Below are 15604 nucleotides of genomic sequence, written 5' to 3'. Positions count from 1 at the left end.
AGCATTGAGCTGGCATTAGTTTTTCCATGTAGCGCGTGGTAATTTCCTGCGTGCGCTAAAAACGCTAGCGCACCTTAGTAAAAGGAGCCCAAAGTATTGTTGACAAACACCTGCCTGAGGAATTCCAAAATGAATCCTTATTTTACCAATCAGGTACCAGAATCAAGCGAACCCTCAATCTCTTTTAAATAAAAAAAAAAAAAAGACTCTTTGCTTTAAGACAGTCTTTAAAATGTTCAAAAGCACACTAAGGTGATCATAAATACAGTTTTGGGGATAATTTTGGACTCATTAAATAAAAATGTAAGAGGGGTGGTGGGATTATTCTAGCAACATGGAGCAAGAATATAGGGGGGAGGGGGGAACTATCATATAATAATAATAATAATAACTTTATTCTTCTATACCGCCACAATCTTGCGACTTCTAGGCGGTTTACAATTAAGAGTGCTGGACATTCAGCGAAACACAATAAGTAGATATTCAGAGGAAATACAGAGCTTAGAGACCTCAGGAGGCAATAGTATAGACATACAATTTGCTGAGCGAAAATGTAATATGTACATTTTAGTAGGTAATGTCCGACAGGAACTGTTGGGGATAAATAGCAACGTAAAGTTACGATAAGATGAAGATAACAGATTATATTTATAACAGTGCTGTAAGTTCAGGTGGAATAGGGAGGGGGGAAGGAGAGGGAGAGCGGGTCAATTGTTTAGGTATTTCTGGAACATGTATATTTTTAGGCGTTTCCTGAATTCCCCGTATGTAGTGGGCAAAAGCAGTTGGTCTAGGTCTTTGCCCCATAGGACTGCTTGGTGAGAGAGAAGGTGTTCGTGGTGTTTTTTCATTTTGCAGCCTCTAACTGGAGGGGAAATGAGTTTTGGGTATGTGTTTCATATAGTAAGTAGAACTAGTTTACGCAGCTATGGACAAGTGCCATAAAGTTGAAGACTTAAAATACATATACAAGTAGACAAAAGCAAGAAAGTCAAACCATGAATGACCATTTAGAATGAAAATTCAAGTGGAACTCATCATTTAATAACGTAGGCTGACTACATGCAGATGTGCAAGTAATGTCTATTGCATTGGAAACTGAGGCTTTTTAATTTTGGATAGCCGAGTGGGATCATAACATAGGACTCGTTTGTTAGCCTAATATATTGTATTGTGCCATATTAGAAGTGACATCAGCAGTTGGATTATCAAACCTCTCAGACATGAATGAAAGGTTTCATGATTCAGAGCATTGTCAAGTAATGGTACTGGCCAGTGGCGTACCTAGCATATGTGACACCTGGGGCCCATCATATTTTGACACTCCCCTCATCTATATAAAAAATATGATTTTTAGTAACAATCCACATATCGCACAAGAGTGTACCTAGGAAAAGGCAGCATCTTAAAACACTGAAGTGAGCACTAGAACACCCCAACACATACATTGTAAAACTAAACAAGCCAGATCCCGCACAGTCAATTGATCCTGTACAGTCAATGCCAACAGAAAAGATGTCCTTTTCATACACACAGACCAGAGATACACCCTCGCCCAATATGGAATAATCACAAACTAAAAATAGAAATATGTAGACAAAAAGTTAAAATGAACCGCCAAGAAATCAGACTCTGCATACAATGCAACACCACAGAAACAGTGACACATGTCCCCTAATACTGTGCAAAATATAAAAGCAAGTAGATGTAAATTTGAAAAAAAACAACCACTGATAGATAACAATCACCACTTTACAAATTAACAATAGAAATAAAACAAATAATGAGAAATAAGTAATGTAACAACAACAAAAATTTTGTCATTTCTGCTTTAATCATCTTTTCTTCTCTCTTGCCCTCTCCCTTCCATGCAACATCTGCACCCCCTTTTGCTCCTTTCACCCAGCTTCTGCCCTCTCTCTCTACCCCTTCCATCCACTGCCCATACTCTCTCTGCCCCTTCCACATGGCATCGTCCCTCTTTCTATGTCCCTTCAATATCCTGTGCCCCTTCTCTCCTTTATACATGATTCATTTCTGCTTCACCTCCTCTCTATTTTTCTGTCTCTACCCTCCCCTATGCTTTGGCATTGCTCTCTCTCTTCTCCTTTCCTTCCTTCCTACTCCACACCATGGTCTGGCATATCTATCTCCTTCCCTTCCCTCCCCCATGCCCTGCCATCTCTCTCCTCTCCTTCCAACTCCCCCTCCCCCTCCATTATCTGGCATCTCCTCTTCTTCCCTTCTCTCCCCCCCTCCTTCCTTCCCCCTGGTCTTGCATCTGTCTCCTTCCCTCCCCCCATGCCCTGGCATCTCTCCCTCCCCCTACATGGTCTGGTATCTCCTTTCCTTCTTTCCTTTCCCTCCTTCTCATGGACTTGGCATCTCTGGTTCCTCTCCCTTGTCTTCCTTCTCCCTCCTTCCCTCTCTCCCCAGTTGGGTGCTACAGAAGCAGCAATTCTCTCTCCCCTTCCCTGTGCAACAGCAGCATTTCTGTCCTCCGTTTCCTGTGCAGCAGCAGCATTTCTGGCTGATTCCTTGCTGCAGCCAGTTTTCCATTTAAAGCCACGGGAGTAGACACCTCCCGCGATCCACGGCTGTGTCAGAAGCCTTCTCTCTGATGTCAGAGGGAAAGCTTCCAATGCAGTCGCGGATCACGCGAGGAGCCGACGGCTGCGGCTTTGAGCGGAGAAAATGCTGTAGGGGGAGCCGGCCAGAAACTAAACACTTAGAGGGAGCACAAGCTGGGCTGCGGACAACCCTGATTTGAAGTTTACTGCCGCTGCTACTGGTTAAGGAAAGCAGCAGCAGCAGCAGAATAGGGAAGGTGGCCAGAAATGCACCCTTTGGAGCGTACACCCGCGGCGGACCGCCCCCCCTCCCCTTGGTAAGCCACTGTTACTGGCTTCTGATTTTACACAGTAGACTGCTTCAAGCTGAAAGACAGAAAAGTTCTTGCAAAGAAAATTTCAAACATAACCCCTGCCAATGTAGTTAAAAAAAAAAAAAAAAGTACTCCCCCGGAATTTGCAGAGGTTCCGATCCAAGAACCCCCATGAATTTCAAAAAACTGTGAATACAGTTATTAGGCAGGGGAGACAGGAAATGGCAGTTGGAGAAGCAGGAGAAAGCAGCCGGAGCACTGGCGAGTGAAGAAAATCACTTGCTGTATGCTCCGACCACCTCTTTCTGTACTAAAGTCTGGCCTTACCAATCAGGAGCCTTACCAAGCACAGCAAACCCCAGCCTAGCCAAGCCTTGGTCCACAGATTCTCCCATTGTAATGAGGGCAGAGGTGAGGCATTCAAACAGCCCTGATCTGCATGTTTGCACTTTTGATATGTGATCAGTAAAGAGAATCTATGCTTATCTATGCTCCTGGAAAGGCTGTCATTGGGTATTGAAATCATAGTTTTCTCTCAACAGTGGATGCACCATAAGTGTTGTGAAGACCCTTCCCTCCAGACCTAGCCTAGAGGCTAGTGCTTCTCCCCAAACACCTAAAGAAAAAAAAAAATTACCTTCATCACTGCAAACCTTAGTCAAGTAAAGCTTTGGTTCTGGGATCCTCCCATTACAAGAGACTTGGAAGCATCCAGCCAGAACCTGTCCTCATGATTAGTGGGTTCCATTTATTGGCTTGAGCAAACAGAGAGCAGCATCTGGCTGTCCACATACCCAAATGCCGCCCCCCCCCCCCTCCACTCACAAGTGGTAAAAAATGCAATCCAATCACATACCAGGATTTCTACTGTTTCTCAACATGTACACCAGTATGGCATTGTTGCTGGCCTCAAATAGATCTGACCTACACGTTTGCACTTTTGATATGTGACCAGTAAAAGAGAATCCATGCTTATTTTTATCATGGATTTTCCCCTGGAAGGGCTGTCATTGGGATAAAGAAATCATATTTTTCTCTTCAAAGTTAAAAAATTAAAGGTGTACAACATTCTGTGCAAGAGACATAGCCTAGAGCAGGGGAAAGCAATTCTGATCCTCGAGAGCCACAGGCAGGTCAGGTTTTTCAGGATATCCACAATGAATATGCACAAGATAGATTTGCATCTCAAGGAAGCAGTGCATGCAAATCCATCTCATACATATTCATTGTGGATATCCTGAAAACCTGAACTGCCTGTGGCTCTCGAGGATCAGAATTACCTACCCCTGGCCTAGAGCAGTGGTCTTCATTGGAAAGCCCACAAGCCAATGGCAGCCCACAGAGACCCTCTGGACAAACCACTCTGCAGTTGAGTTTTCCAGCCCTCTACCCGCTGAATCCAATGCTTCTATTTTGGCAGCTGCTCTGTTACTCTTTGGGCTGTGAGTGAGGTAAATACTGCTTTCAGGGGCCCAGAAGCTTTCTCCCCTCTACTGCAACCTGTCCCCATATAGGGAAATAATATCAGAGTGAAAGCTTCTAGGCCACCATAGTAGGGTTGCCATATGGCTACTGGAAAAGAAGTAGTCAAAACAATATTGGGAACACAATACCAAAAAGGTATAACAATGAGGGAGTAAAAGGTATAATATAATAATCAGAGAAAACTCCTCCCTTGTAAATATAAATACTCATCAGAGAAAGCTCTACATATGGTAGGATTTAGCTCAGAGACACGGAGGGGCAATAAAGGGGCAGACCCCCCAACCACCTCACCACCCAATCATCGCTTTGTCCTCCACACTTTTTAGCTTTTTCTAAACTTATTTTTTTATCAATTTTTTTAAATAGTGAAAAATGTTTAAAAGTCAAAATCACTTATAAATAGATAACTTAGCTATGTAGCGGTTCTTTGGAAAAGAAAGACAGATTGAGACATCTGGGTTTTACTTCCGTTGGAAAGCAATGATAATAAAACTCGGATGTCTCACTCCATCCTCCATTTTATGGAACCATCTGGTAACCATAAGCCATAGGCAGCAGAAGTGAAAGATCCTCAACCTCTGCTGAGACTAAGGCCCAAACTGTGCAGCTTCATGAGGCAGAGAGGAAGCTTAGGGATTAATGGAGTTCCCCGAGGGCTTGAAAACCTGGGTTCAAAACCAGGCAATGGTGCAGTAAGGGGGGGTGGGGGGTCTGCCCTGGGTGTCATCTTGATGAGGGCGCCAGCATAGGGTTACTAGATTTTACTTACGTTAAATCCAGACCCATAGACCCACCCCCTCAGGCCCGCCCAGTTCCACCCATCCCCCTTCCCCATATCATTATGCCTACTCCACACCCCCAGCCCTGTACCCCCCTAGCCTGCTTGTTGGTCAGGAGGGCATCCGCAGATGCGACGTGATGTCACATGCACATACCCATGTGTGCGACATCACCATGTTGCATCCGTGCATGCGCGGATACCCCTCCCGACTCGATCTGCTTTTCAAAATCCGGACAAAGCGCCGGGTTTTGAAAAGCCGTCCGGATGCCTGGATATGCCCTCTAAAAAGACGACATGTCCAGGTAAATCCAGACATCCGGTAACCCTACACCCAGCACCCCTCTGCCTCCTCTCTGCCGCTGCCCCCCCCCCCCACTCCTCCCCTGCCACATGTGCTGTGCCTTCACTTCATCCCCCACCCCGTACCTCTGTCTCTTCACTGGCATGAGCAGCAGCTCTGACCTGCTGCTTGCATCAGCTCTCCTTCTGATATCACTTCTGGGTCCCATGCCTAGGAAGTGATGTCAGATAGAAAGCCAACACAGGCAGTGCTACACTGAGGGAAGTTAAAAAAAAAAAAAAAAAGGTATAGGGTAGGGCGGAGGAAGGGAGGGCAGGGAAGGGAACCACAGCCCCAGGCTAGGGTTACCAGACATCTGGGAAAACCCGGATATGTCCTATTTTTAAGGGGACTGTCTGGGCTCCCAGACAGACTTTCCAAAACCTGGCAGTTTGTCCGGCTTTTGGAAAGCCTCAACAAGCTACGGCCGCATTTGGAGGGCCTCCGTGCTTGCACTGATGATGTCACACGCATTCACGCATACTGCAGGCCCTCCAGACGCGGGAAGAAAGCAAGCTTTGTGGGGGCGGGGTCTTGTGTCCGGGGGTTTTCCGGAGTAAAATATGGTAACCCAACCCCAGGCACCTCTCATCCACTGAAACCAGCCTTATTCTTTTCTTCATGGATCCTCCCACCTGAAGCATCCTGAAGTTTTGCTTAGAATTTAAAACTTCATTGCTAGGAGCTGTAGCCTAATAGTTAGTGCACCTGAGGAGCCAGGGAAGTGGTTTCCATAGCAGACAATAGCTGCAGGGGAGAGCATTCTGAAGCCATAGCTGTTAAAAAAGAAGGAAGCAGAGTGAAGGAGCCATTGAGGTCCATGAAAGTAGATCCATTCAGTCTGCAGGGGGACAACACTTTAAGGTCTGTCAGATTGAAATTGAAATCAAAGGCTGAGACTAGGGGCCAAAACTGTGCACCTTCACAAGGCAGAATGGTAGCCTATTTGGCTACCACTCTGCCTTGTGTGAAGGTGTACAGTTTTGTGAGCTTGCAGACCTGGGTTCAAAGCCACAGTTAGTTACTTTGCAGGGAGCAGCCATTGAGGTCTAAAAAGAGTGCATGCAATTTGTCAGTTAAATTGAAACTGGATACCATAGCCCTCAAAAGAGAGGGAAGCTAATAACTAAGGGCATGCAGTTGAGATCAGTGAGGTCTGCATTTTACCCAGTCACGCCCATTCCACCTGCAGAAGCTATAAGAAAGGTGCCCAATGCACCCTACTCACTCTTAACAGCTGTCTATATACGCTCAAAGTTTTTAGAGCTTTAGGGAAAGCCTTTTACACATTTTTTTCAGAACCCTTTTTCCCCTTTTATATTCGATATAGTAGTTTATGTGATTTGTCTAACGGTGTATTCGTGTATGCAATACCCCCTATTTCACTGGGTTTTTAAAAATTAGCATTGTAGATATACACTTTACATTCCTCAGCGGTTTACATCAAGCATTAATAAAAGTTGAAACTTAAAACGGAAAACACAGAAGTGGAGAAGACAAACCCACTGGAGACCTCCTGGGTTCGCAACAGGGGTGGGATCTTCTCCCAACATTCCCCTTTGATCCGGATTAACAAATTGAAACGCGAGAGAGAAGAAACTAAAGTCACACAACAGCCACAAAAATAATTAAAGATCATTCACCTGTCCACGGCGATAGCGGTCATGGAGTAGATGCTGGCAAAAACGGCCGTGATGGGGAAGAAGTTGTGGAACCTGCAGTAAGCCTCCCCGAAGTACCATTCGTTGTGCAGGGCATAGATAAAATTGATAAGAGTGTTGAAAGCTGCCATGGAAGCGTCAGAGAAAGCCAGGCTGACTAGGAAATAGTTAGTGACTGTGCGCATCCTTTTGTGGGCTAGGATGATCCAGATGACGATCAGGTTGCCGAAGACGGCCACAACCACCATGGAACCATAAGCCAAAGACCAGAGGGCAATGCGCCAGGAGGGTTGCACAAACTTGTTGGGGGAGGGAAAGGAGAAGTTACTCAGTGAACTGTTGCTCCGAGACTCGCCCCCGGCTCGGGAGAGGCTGCTGAGGTTGCTCTCCAGGCTCTCGTTTAGTGCTGGAAGCGAGGTCATGGCTTAGGAGGGGGGGGGGCTGCTCACCTCCCAAGCAAAGGGTGAAAAGACAGTTCAGCCAGTTGAAGGGTTGGGGGAGGGGGTGTGCAAAATCAGAGTGAAGTTTGGAGAGTTGAGAAATGCCAACTTTTTTTCCTCCTATCTTGCACACGCAGTGGGAAGAAATGCAGCCGCAGTTGCCTACGAGAGGTTTCGATCCACAGTATCAGCTTTTTACTTTCCCACTGAAAGAGACGGAGGGAGAAGAGATTGGAAGGCACTGAGCCGCCTTTTATAATGCCAGGGTTGTCTGACAGCCAGGCATAGATTATGACGTCAGCATTCCAGAGAAGAGTAGTGGGATAACCTCCCATTCCGGGGCAGATCCTCGCACCTACGCTGTCGCCAGCATGTATGGAAAGAGAAAGATCGCCTCTGGATGTTGCTGTTTTACCTTTCATTTCCTCCTTTGCTTTTTTTTTTTTACCTCATTCTTCTCCTCCCCAACATCGACCTTCTAAGGATGCTGTCAACAAGATAGATTTTTTTTTTTTTTTTCAGCAGATGTGATACAGCTCTCGGTCATTTATGACAGTCTCTTAAAAGTCTTTATTTTGCCAGTCATTATATATTACTGTTTGATTAATGTCTGCAGGAGGATAACGCTTTAAGGTCCGTGGAATGAAATTGAAATCACAAAGGCGGCAGTCAAAACCTAGAGAAGCAGATTTTTAAAGAAGTGCAGTCGCGCTTGCGGATCCCATGGATCTGCTTCCATGCTAAGCTTAATGACTCTAAAAGTTGTAATTGATGGATCCTCAATCTCTGTTGAGACTAAGGGCCAAAACTGTGCAGCTTCAGGAGGCAGAGAGGTAGCCTAAGGGTTAAAAGGGCTGCCTCAGAGTTTGAAGACCTGTCTGCAGGGGGGTAACCCTTTAAGGGCCATCAAGAATGAAATTTAAATCACAAAGGCAACAGTGAAAACCCAGAGAAGCAGATTTTTAAAGATGTGCAGTCGCCCCTGCAGACCCCATAGATCTTATTCCATTCCAAGCTTAATGGCTCTAAAAGTTTTAATTAATGGATCCTGAACCTTTGCCGAGACTAACAGCCAAAACTAGGCAGCCTTAGGAGGCAGACAGGTAGCCTAGGGGTTAACAGAGCTGCCTGAGAGCTTGAAGAACTGGGTTCAAATCCAGATTGAACCTTCACAAATAGTTTTTTCCTTCCCTAGCACTGTGCCTTTAGCCTTTTCTTCATGGATCCTTCCACATGAAGCATCTTGAATATTTGCTTAGAATAAGTGCATGAAATTTGAAACTTCATTGCTGGGTGCTATAGCCTAATGGTTAGTGCATAGAACCAGAGGACCCAGGGGAGTGAATTCCATAGCAGAGAAAAAGTACAGGGAGGACCAATCGAAAACAGTAGTTGTCATAGGGAGGGAAAAAGACTCAGGGGGAGGGGGGCTATTGCTTTAAGGTCCGTCAGAATGAAATTGAAATCACAAAGGTAAGGGCCAAAACTGTGCACCTTCACAAGGCAGAGAGGTAGTCTAAAGGATAGCATATCTGCCAGTGAGCCTACAGTCCTGGATTCAAAGCCATGGTTAGTCAGTTTGCAGGAGGGAACCATTGAGCTCTGGGAAGAATGCATGAAGTCTGTTAGTCAAACTGAAATTGAAAACCAGAGCTATCAAAAGTAAGAGAATCTGATTTTTTTAAGGGTACGAGGTCTGTTTTACCCAGAGCTAGATGAACTAAACAGGTTCAGTAAGACCACGTGGGTCCGTTTCAGTCTGATTTTTGGCAGATTCTAAAAGAGCTATTGATTCACTAGAAATTTTGTATGCAAATGCTTCATGCGGAGCCTCATCATAATCCCTGTCTCTCCTGTATGATTGATCACTGTGAGAGCGATTCTCACACATGCACAGAGCCGCCAGGGGAAGCCCGAACAGCTGAGAGGCAGGGAAAGCAATGAAACAGTCTCATGCCACTCAACTGTTCGGGGTAAGAAACCATTTTCTTTTTTTTAATGGGTACACATACGGTGTGTGTGTTATACATGCCCAATATCTGCCCCCAATATCTACCCCATTAAAGAAAATAAGGAAAAAAAAACACCACCCTCTCTGCAAATTATGACTCCTGCTGACGTCTCTTCCAAAGAACTGGTACCAGGGACCAACCCCTCCCTTGCCAGCGAAAATCTTCAGGAAGCATGCCCACTCCCTCCTGCCTTGCTGACCCCCCCCATGCAAGAAAGAGGGATGCCTACTCCCTCCTACCCTGCTGACCCCTCCGTGTAAGAAAAAATGGCAGAAGGGATGCCCACTCCCTACTGCCAATAGAGGCCCCCCATGCCAGGTGTCTACTCCATGAACCATCCCCTACCCTACCCCCTTCATGCCTCCAAAAAGGCCCCACTCCTTCCTGCCACCAGATGCTCCCCAGAACCTCACCACCACCTGAACCCCCCAGTACCTTTGTGTGAAGAGAACAGGAGGGAGGTTTGGACCTCCAGCTCCGTGGCCCGCTGATCCAAAATGGTGGGCCTTCCCCTCCTCAGTGTGTCATGTGATGACAGAGGAGGAGCCTAAGGAGTGGGGCTTTAGGCATCAGAGCCAATCAGATCCTTAGGATTCTCCCTCTGTATCCCAGTAGTTCAAGATGTTTCACGTGGGAGGATCCATGAAGAAAAGGATAAGGGACACAGTGCTAGGGAAGGAAAAATTATATGTGAAGGTTCAACCTGGATTTGAACCCAGTTCTTCAAGCTCTTAGGCAGCTCTGTTAACCCCTAGGCTACCTCTCTGCCTCTTAAGGCTGCCTAGTTTTGGCTGTTAGTCTCAACAAAGGTTCAAGATCCATTAATTAAAACTTTTAGAGCCATTAAGCTTGGAATGGAAGCAGATCTATGGGGTCTGTGGGGACAACTACACATCTTTAAAAATCTGCTTCTCTGGGTTTTGACAGCTGCCTTTGTGATTTCAATTTCATTCCGACGGCCCTTAAAGGGTTACCCCTATGCAGACAGGTCTTCAAGCTCTCAAGTAGCCCTTTTAACCCTTAGGCTACCTCTCTGCCTTGGCAAGGCAGGAGTGAGTGAGCATCCCTCCTGCCAATTTTCACTGGCGCTGGGGGTGAGGGGGGAGAAGGTGTTGATCCCTAGTGCCAGTTCATTGGGGAGATGTCAGAAATAGCTGTCATTGGCGGGGGGGGGGGGGGGGGGGGGGGGGGGGGGGTGTGCTTTATTCTTTTTTCTTATGTGGCAGATATTGCACATGTGTAACACATGCACAGTATCTGTGCCCATTAAAAAAAGACAGGTATCCTCCCAAACAGTAGGGCTCCCACCATGGGCATACAATAGGCAAAAACAGGAAAATAGGTTTGCTGTTCATACATTTTTCAAAGTACACCCCAACCAAAACACAAGATACCACCCCTCCCCCCCCCCCCCGAGTGACTAGAGAGATCCCTGAAGGAATCCCTAAATACTGATCTCAGTTATGACTGCCATAAAGACCGATACAGCTGTTTAGGTCCTCTCACCCCCTTACCCACACTGCGCAATTCCCAATTGTCTCTTGCTTTCGGCTCACCTTGTTTATTTGCCTTCAGATATGTATTTGTACTCTTCCTTGTTATGCTTGTTTGCTATTGAACAAAAATTATTAAAAAAAAAAAGACAGGTAAGAGACAAGTCTTAACCAGTCGCTTTTCCGATCACTTTTTTGTGTGCATTGCCAAGCAATGTTAGTGCATTGCCAAGCAATGTTAGTGCATTAAAGACTTGGGTAGTTTGCATGGGGTTTTAATATTAAATAGCGAATTTGCAAGGTCAGATTGGAATATGGGCGAGTGAGGGGAAACACACACGGTGAGCCATTTTGGGCATTGGGTCAGCAAATACGATCATTGCTAAAGTAGTCAAAGCTGACTATCGCTGACTTTAGTGCATCTAGTTCCCAGTCCTGCCCATTCCATCTGCAGGAGCTATCAGCATGGTTCCCAATGCATCTTACTCACTCTAACAGCTGTCTATATTCTTTCAAACCTTTTAGAGAAAGCCTTTTACACATTTTTTCAGAACAGAACACAGAGATGACCTCAACAAAAAGTGGAGAAGACACCCCCCCCTTCCCGGAAGCCTCCTGGGTACACAACAGGAGGATCTTCTCCAACATTTCCCTTTGATCCGGATTAACGAACTGAAACATGAGACTAAAAACTAAAGTGACATCAGCAACAAAAATAATTAAACATCATTCACCTGGCGATAGCACTCATGGAGTAGATGCTGGCAAAAATGGCCATGATGGGGAAGAAGTACTGTATGCAATTCTGGAGGCCACATTACAGTAAACATGTGTGCAGAATTGAATCAGTTCAGCGGACGGCCACCAGGATGATCTCGGGGCTCAAGGGTCTCTCGTATAAAGAGAGACTGAACAAATTGCAGCTCTACACTCTCGAGGAACGTAGGGAGAGGGGAGACATGATCGAAACATTTAAGTACCTCACGGGACGTGTCGAAGTGGAAGATGATATTTTCTTTCTCAAGGGACCCTCGGCCACAAAAGGGCACCCGCTCAAACTCAGGGGCGGAAAATTTCAGGCGACACCAGAAAGTATTTCTTCACAGAGAGAGTGGTTGATCATTGGAACAAGCTTCCAGTGCAGGTGATCGAGGCAAACAGCGTGCCAGACTTTAAGAATAAATGGGATACCCATGTGGGATCCCTATGAGGGTCAAGATAAGGAAATTGGGTCATTAGGGCATAGACAGGGGGTGGGTAAGCAGAGTGGGCAGACTTGATGGGCTGCAGCCCTTTTCTGCCGTCATTAAACTAAACTAAACTAAACCTTGGGTTTGTATACCGCACCATCTCCATAGTTGTGGAGCTCGGCACGGTTTACAGGAATTGTAATGAGAAGGAACTCCATGGAAGGGCAAGATGAAGATCAGAGGGGAGAAGAATGTTAGAGTGTTAGGATGTCAGAAATGGGGGGAGTGTTAGGTTTTGGAGAAGAGCCAGGTTTTCAGATGTTTACGAAAGGGTTAAAGAGCACTCAGGTTTAGAAGAGGGGAGGTAAGGTTGTTCCAGAGCTCGATGAATCTGAAGGAGAGGGAAGTCCCCAGTTTTCCTGGGTGGGAAATGCCTTTTAATGAGGGGAAGGATAATTTCGATTTTTGGGTAGATCTGGTGGTATTAAGATTTGAGGAATTCCAAGAAAGTGGAATTAAAGGAGGAAGGATGCCGTGGAGGATCTTGAAAGTTAGGCAGATGCATTTGAAGTGAACTCTGGAAATTATCGGGAGCCAATGAAGCTTGGAAAGGAGCGGTGAGACGTGATCAAATTTACTTTTTGCAAAGATAAGCTTGGCCGCAGCATTTTGGATCCGTTGGAGTCTATGAAGGTTTTTCTTTGTTAGGCTTATGAAGATAGAGTTGCAGTAGTCCAGTCTAGAGAGGATGATGGATTGGACGAGAACGGCAAAATGTTTTTGGTGGAAGCAGGATCTTACTTTCCTCAGCATGTGTAGGCTGAAGTAGCATTTTTTTACCAGGGAGTTGAGGTGGTCATTGAAGGACAATGTAGAGTCAATGATGACGCCCAGGACCTTGCTGGAGAATTCGAGCTGCAGAGTGGAGCCAGAGGGCAGTGGGGTTGAGGTGGGTAGCTGAGCTAAATTTGGGCCAAGCCAGAGTAGTTTTGTCTTGGATTCATTCAATTTCATTTGGACGGTGTGGGCCCAGGATTGGAGGTTCGAGATACAAGAGGATATGTTCTCTGAGAGATTAGTGAGGTTCGAGTCGGTCTCGAGAAGGACTAGGATGTCATCAGCATAGATGTATATTGTTTCAAGGGGGGATAAATGGAGGAGTTTTAGAGAAGTCATATAAATGTTGAAAAGGATAGGAGATAAAGGTGATCCTTGCAGAACTCCACAGCTTGGTATCCAGGGGGAGGATGAGGTGCCATTCCTATTGACAATGTAGGATCGGGAGCGGAGGAATTTTGAGAACCAATCAAGGACTGTAGAGGTGATGCCGATCTCGGAGAGTTGGTAGATTAGAATATCATGGTGAACAACGTCGAAAGTGGCAGAAAGATCGAATTGCAGGAGGACGGCGAACTTGTTGCGGGAGTGAAGTTGTTGAACCTTGGAGATTAGGGAGGTCAGTAGGGATTCGGTGCTGAAATTGGGGCGAAAGCCATATTGGTAAGGTAGAAGAATGGAGAATTTCTCTAAATAGGATGAGAGTTGGGTCGATATAATGGTCTCGAGCAACTTAGTTAGGAGAGGGATATTTGCTATTGGGCGATAGCTGGATGGTGTGGAAGGGTCGAGGTCGGGTTTTTTTCACTAGAGGGGTTAAAGCGATATGGCCCATTTCTGGGGAGAAGAGGCCCGAATGTAGGGCGGAGTTTAGGAGTTTGGTAATGGAAGAGATGGCCTGAGTGGGTATTTCCTCGTAGAGGTAGGAGGGGAAAGGGTCCAAAGAACAGTTGCAAGATTTCAGTATGAGACAGAGTTTAAGGATGTGGGATTCGGATACGTGCTCAAAGGCAGCCCAGAATCTGTCGGCTGGGATAGTGCTAGGGGCCATTAGAGAAGGGTTGGGGTCATTGAGCACCAGGGAGTTGTAGGAGATTGCAGGTGGGAAGGAACAACTTAGGTTAGTGACCTTTTCATTGAAGAATTTTGCTAGAACTTCGGCTGAGGGAAAGGAGGGGAGAGAAATAGAGTCTTTTTTGGAGATTAGAGAGCGCCAGATTTTGAAAAGTGTACATCTTCTATGTTTCTATGTAAGTTGTGGAATGTGCAGTAAGCCTCTCCGAAGTATAGCTAAAAGTAATAAGAGTATTGAAACCTGCCATGGAAGCATCAGAGAAAGCCAGGCTGACTAGGAAATAGTTAGTGACTGGGCACAGCCAGATTTGGGCGAGTCAGAAGCCTTGCCAGGACACAGAGACCTCTGCAGAGCAGAAAGCAAAATATGGTAGATGGTAGAGTAAACAATAAAAAAAATAAAAAAAAAAGTTATCAATCAAAAATAGTCTTTTATTCCATTGCTCAAGTTGGTAGAATGTTCAAACATTCAAAATAGGAAAATATGGTGCACAACAATCACTGGTAAGATACTCCTGCAATCCCACTTTGTACTGCTGTCTTAAGCTCTTCACACAAAATTCAAAATAGATAAAGGAAATTGTCACTTTCCATGAGTTTAGTAGTTTGTTCTTTGCGCATGAGATCCATTCCTAAACCCTTCTAGACCCACTTTTCAGATCCCCGCCCAAAGATCCCTACATGATGACAGCCACCAAAGAGTCTTTTATCAGAAGGCCAGTGTCACCAGCAACCACTGTCTTGCCCCCCTCCCCCCCCCCCCCCCCCAAAAAAATTTCTTCACAGCAGTATTCAACACAAAATGGCTCCTGGCACATAAGTTACTGCATGGCTGCCTACAGTCCTGCTGCCTGACACAAAACATCAATCCTTGCATTTCTGTGTTTTATTTTCCTTAATTGCAAGCAACAGTACTTTCAGGATTTTCCTTTTCTTCTTTTCCTCAGGAGACATTAAACTTAGGAAATCCTTTACCTTAGCTCCATACATTCTATGCTAGACACCTCATACTCCCATTTGAAAGGAGTTTAATTCCTCCTCCAATCCAGACTGATCCATATCAATATCTTCAAAAACATTATCAGGTTCAGCATTGAAAGTTTCTACCTGTTTACCCAGAGAGTCTGGTGTCTGCTGCTTTCCTGCTTTAAGCTGGAGAATTCTGCCTTCCACAGTGGTCAAAGAAGGTCTGAGAGTTTGTATGGGCCCCAGCTGTTTGGAAACCACTCCCTTTTCTCCTACCTTATTATGATTAGTTCTAACTGCAGCTAAGCTTCCAAGCCCACTCACAACAGCATTCTTTCTCAGCTGAATAGAATCTGTGTCAGCTGGGCTGGTTGCAGTAGCTGTTCCAGCCCTGAACTTTGTTTTCTTCTGTCTGTGGCATGCTGGAACTTGTAGTTCATT

At 45.6% G+C, this 15604-nt stretch overlaps 1 protein-coding gene across 1 annotated transcript in view; it reads right to left on the bottom strand.

Annotated features, from left to right (window-relative positions):
• Nucleotides 1-7795, bottom strand: part of TACR3 (tachykinin receptor 3) — a 254838-nt gene extending 247043 nt beyond the window's left edge. The window contains exon 1 of the mRNA XM_033956793.1: nt 7134-7795. Coding sequence (XP_033812684.1) covers nt 7134-7573 — 440 coding nt within the window. The 5' untranslated portion in view covers nt 7574-7795. The remainder of the gene's footprint in view (nt 1-7133) is intronic.
• Nucleotides 7796-15604: the final 7809 nt, after the last annotated feature.

The sequence above is a fragment of the Geotrypetes seraphini genome, chromosome 1 (genome assembly GCF_902459505.1).
Source record: "Geotrypetes seraphini chromosome 1, aGeoSer1.1, whole genome shotgun sequence".
NCBI lineage: Eukaryota > Metazoa > Chordata > Amphibia > Gymnophiona > Dermophiidae > Geotrypetes > Geotrypetes seraphini.
The sequence above is the reverse complement of the archived record's forward strand: the minus strand, read 5'-3'. Positions and strand labels throughout refer to the sequence as shown.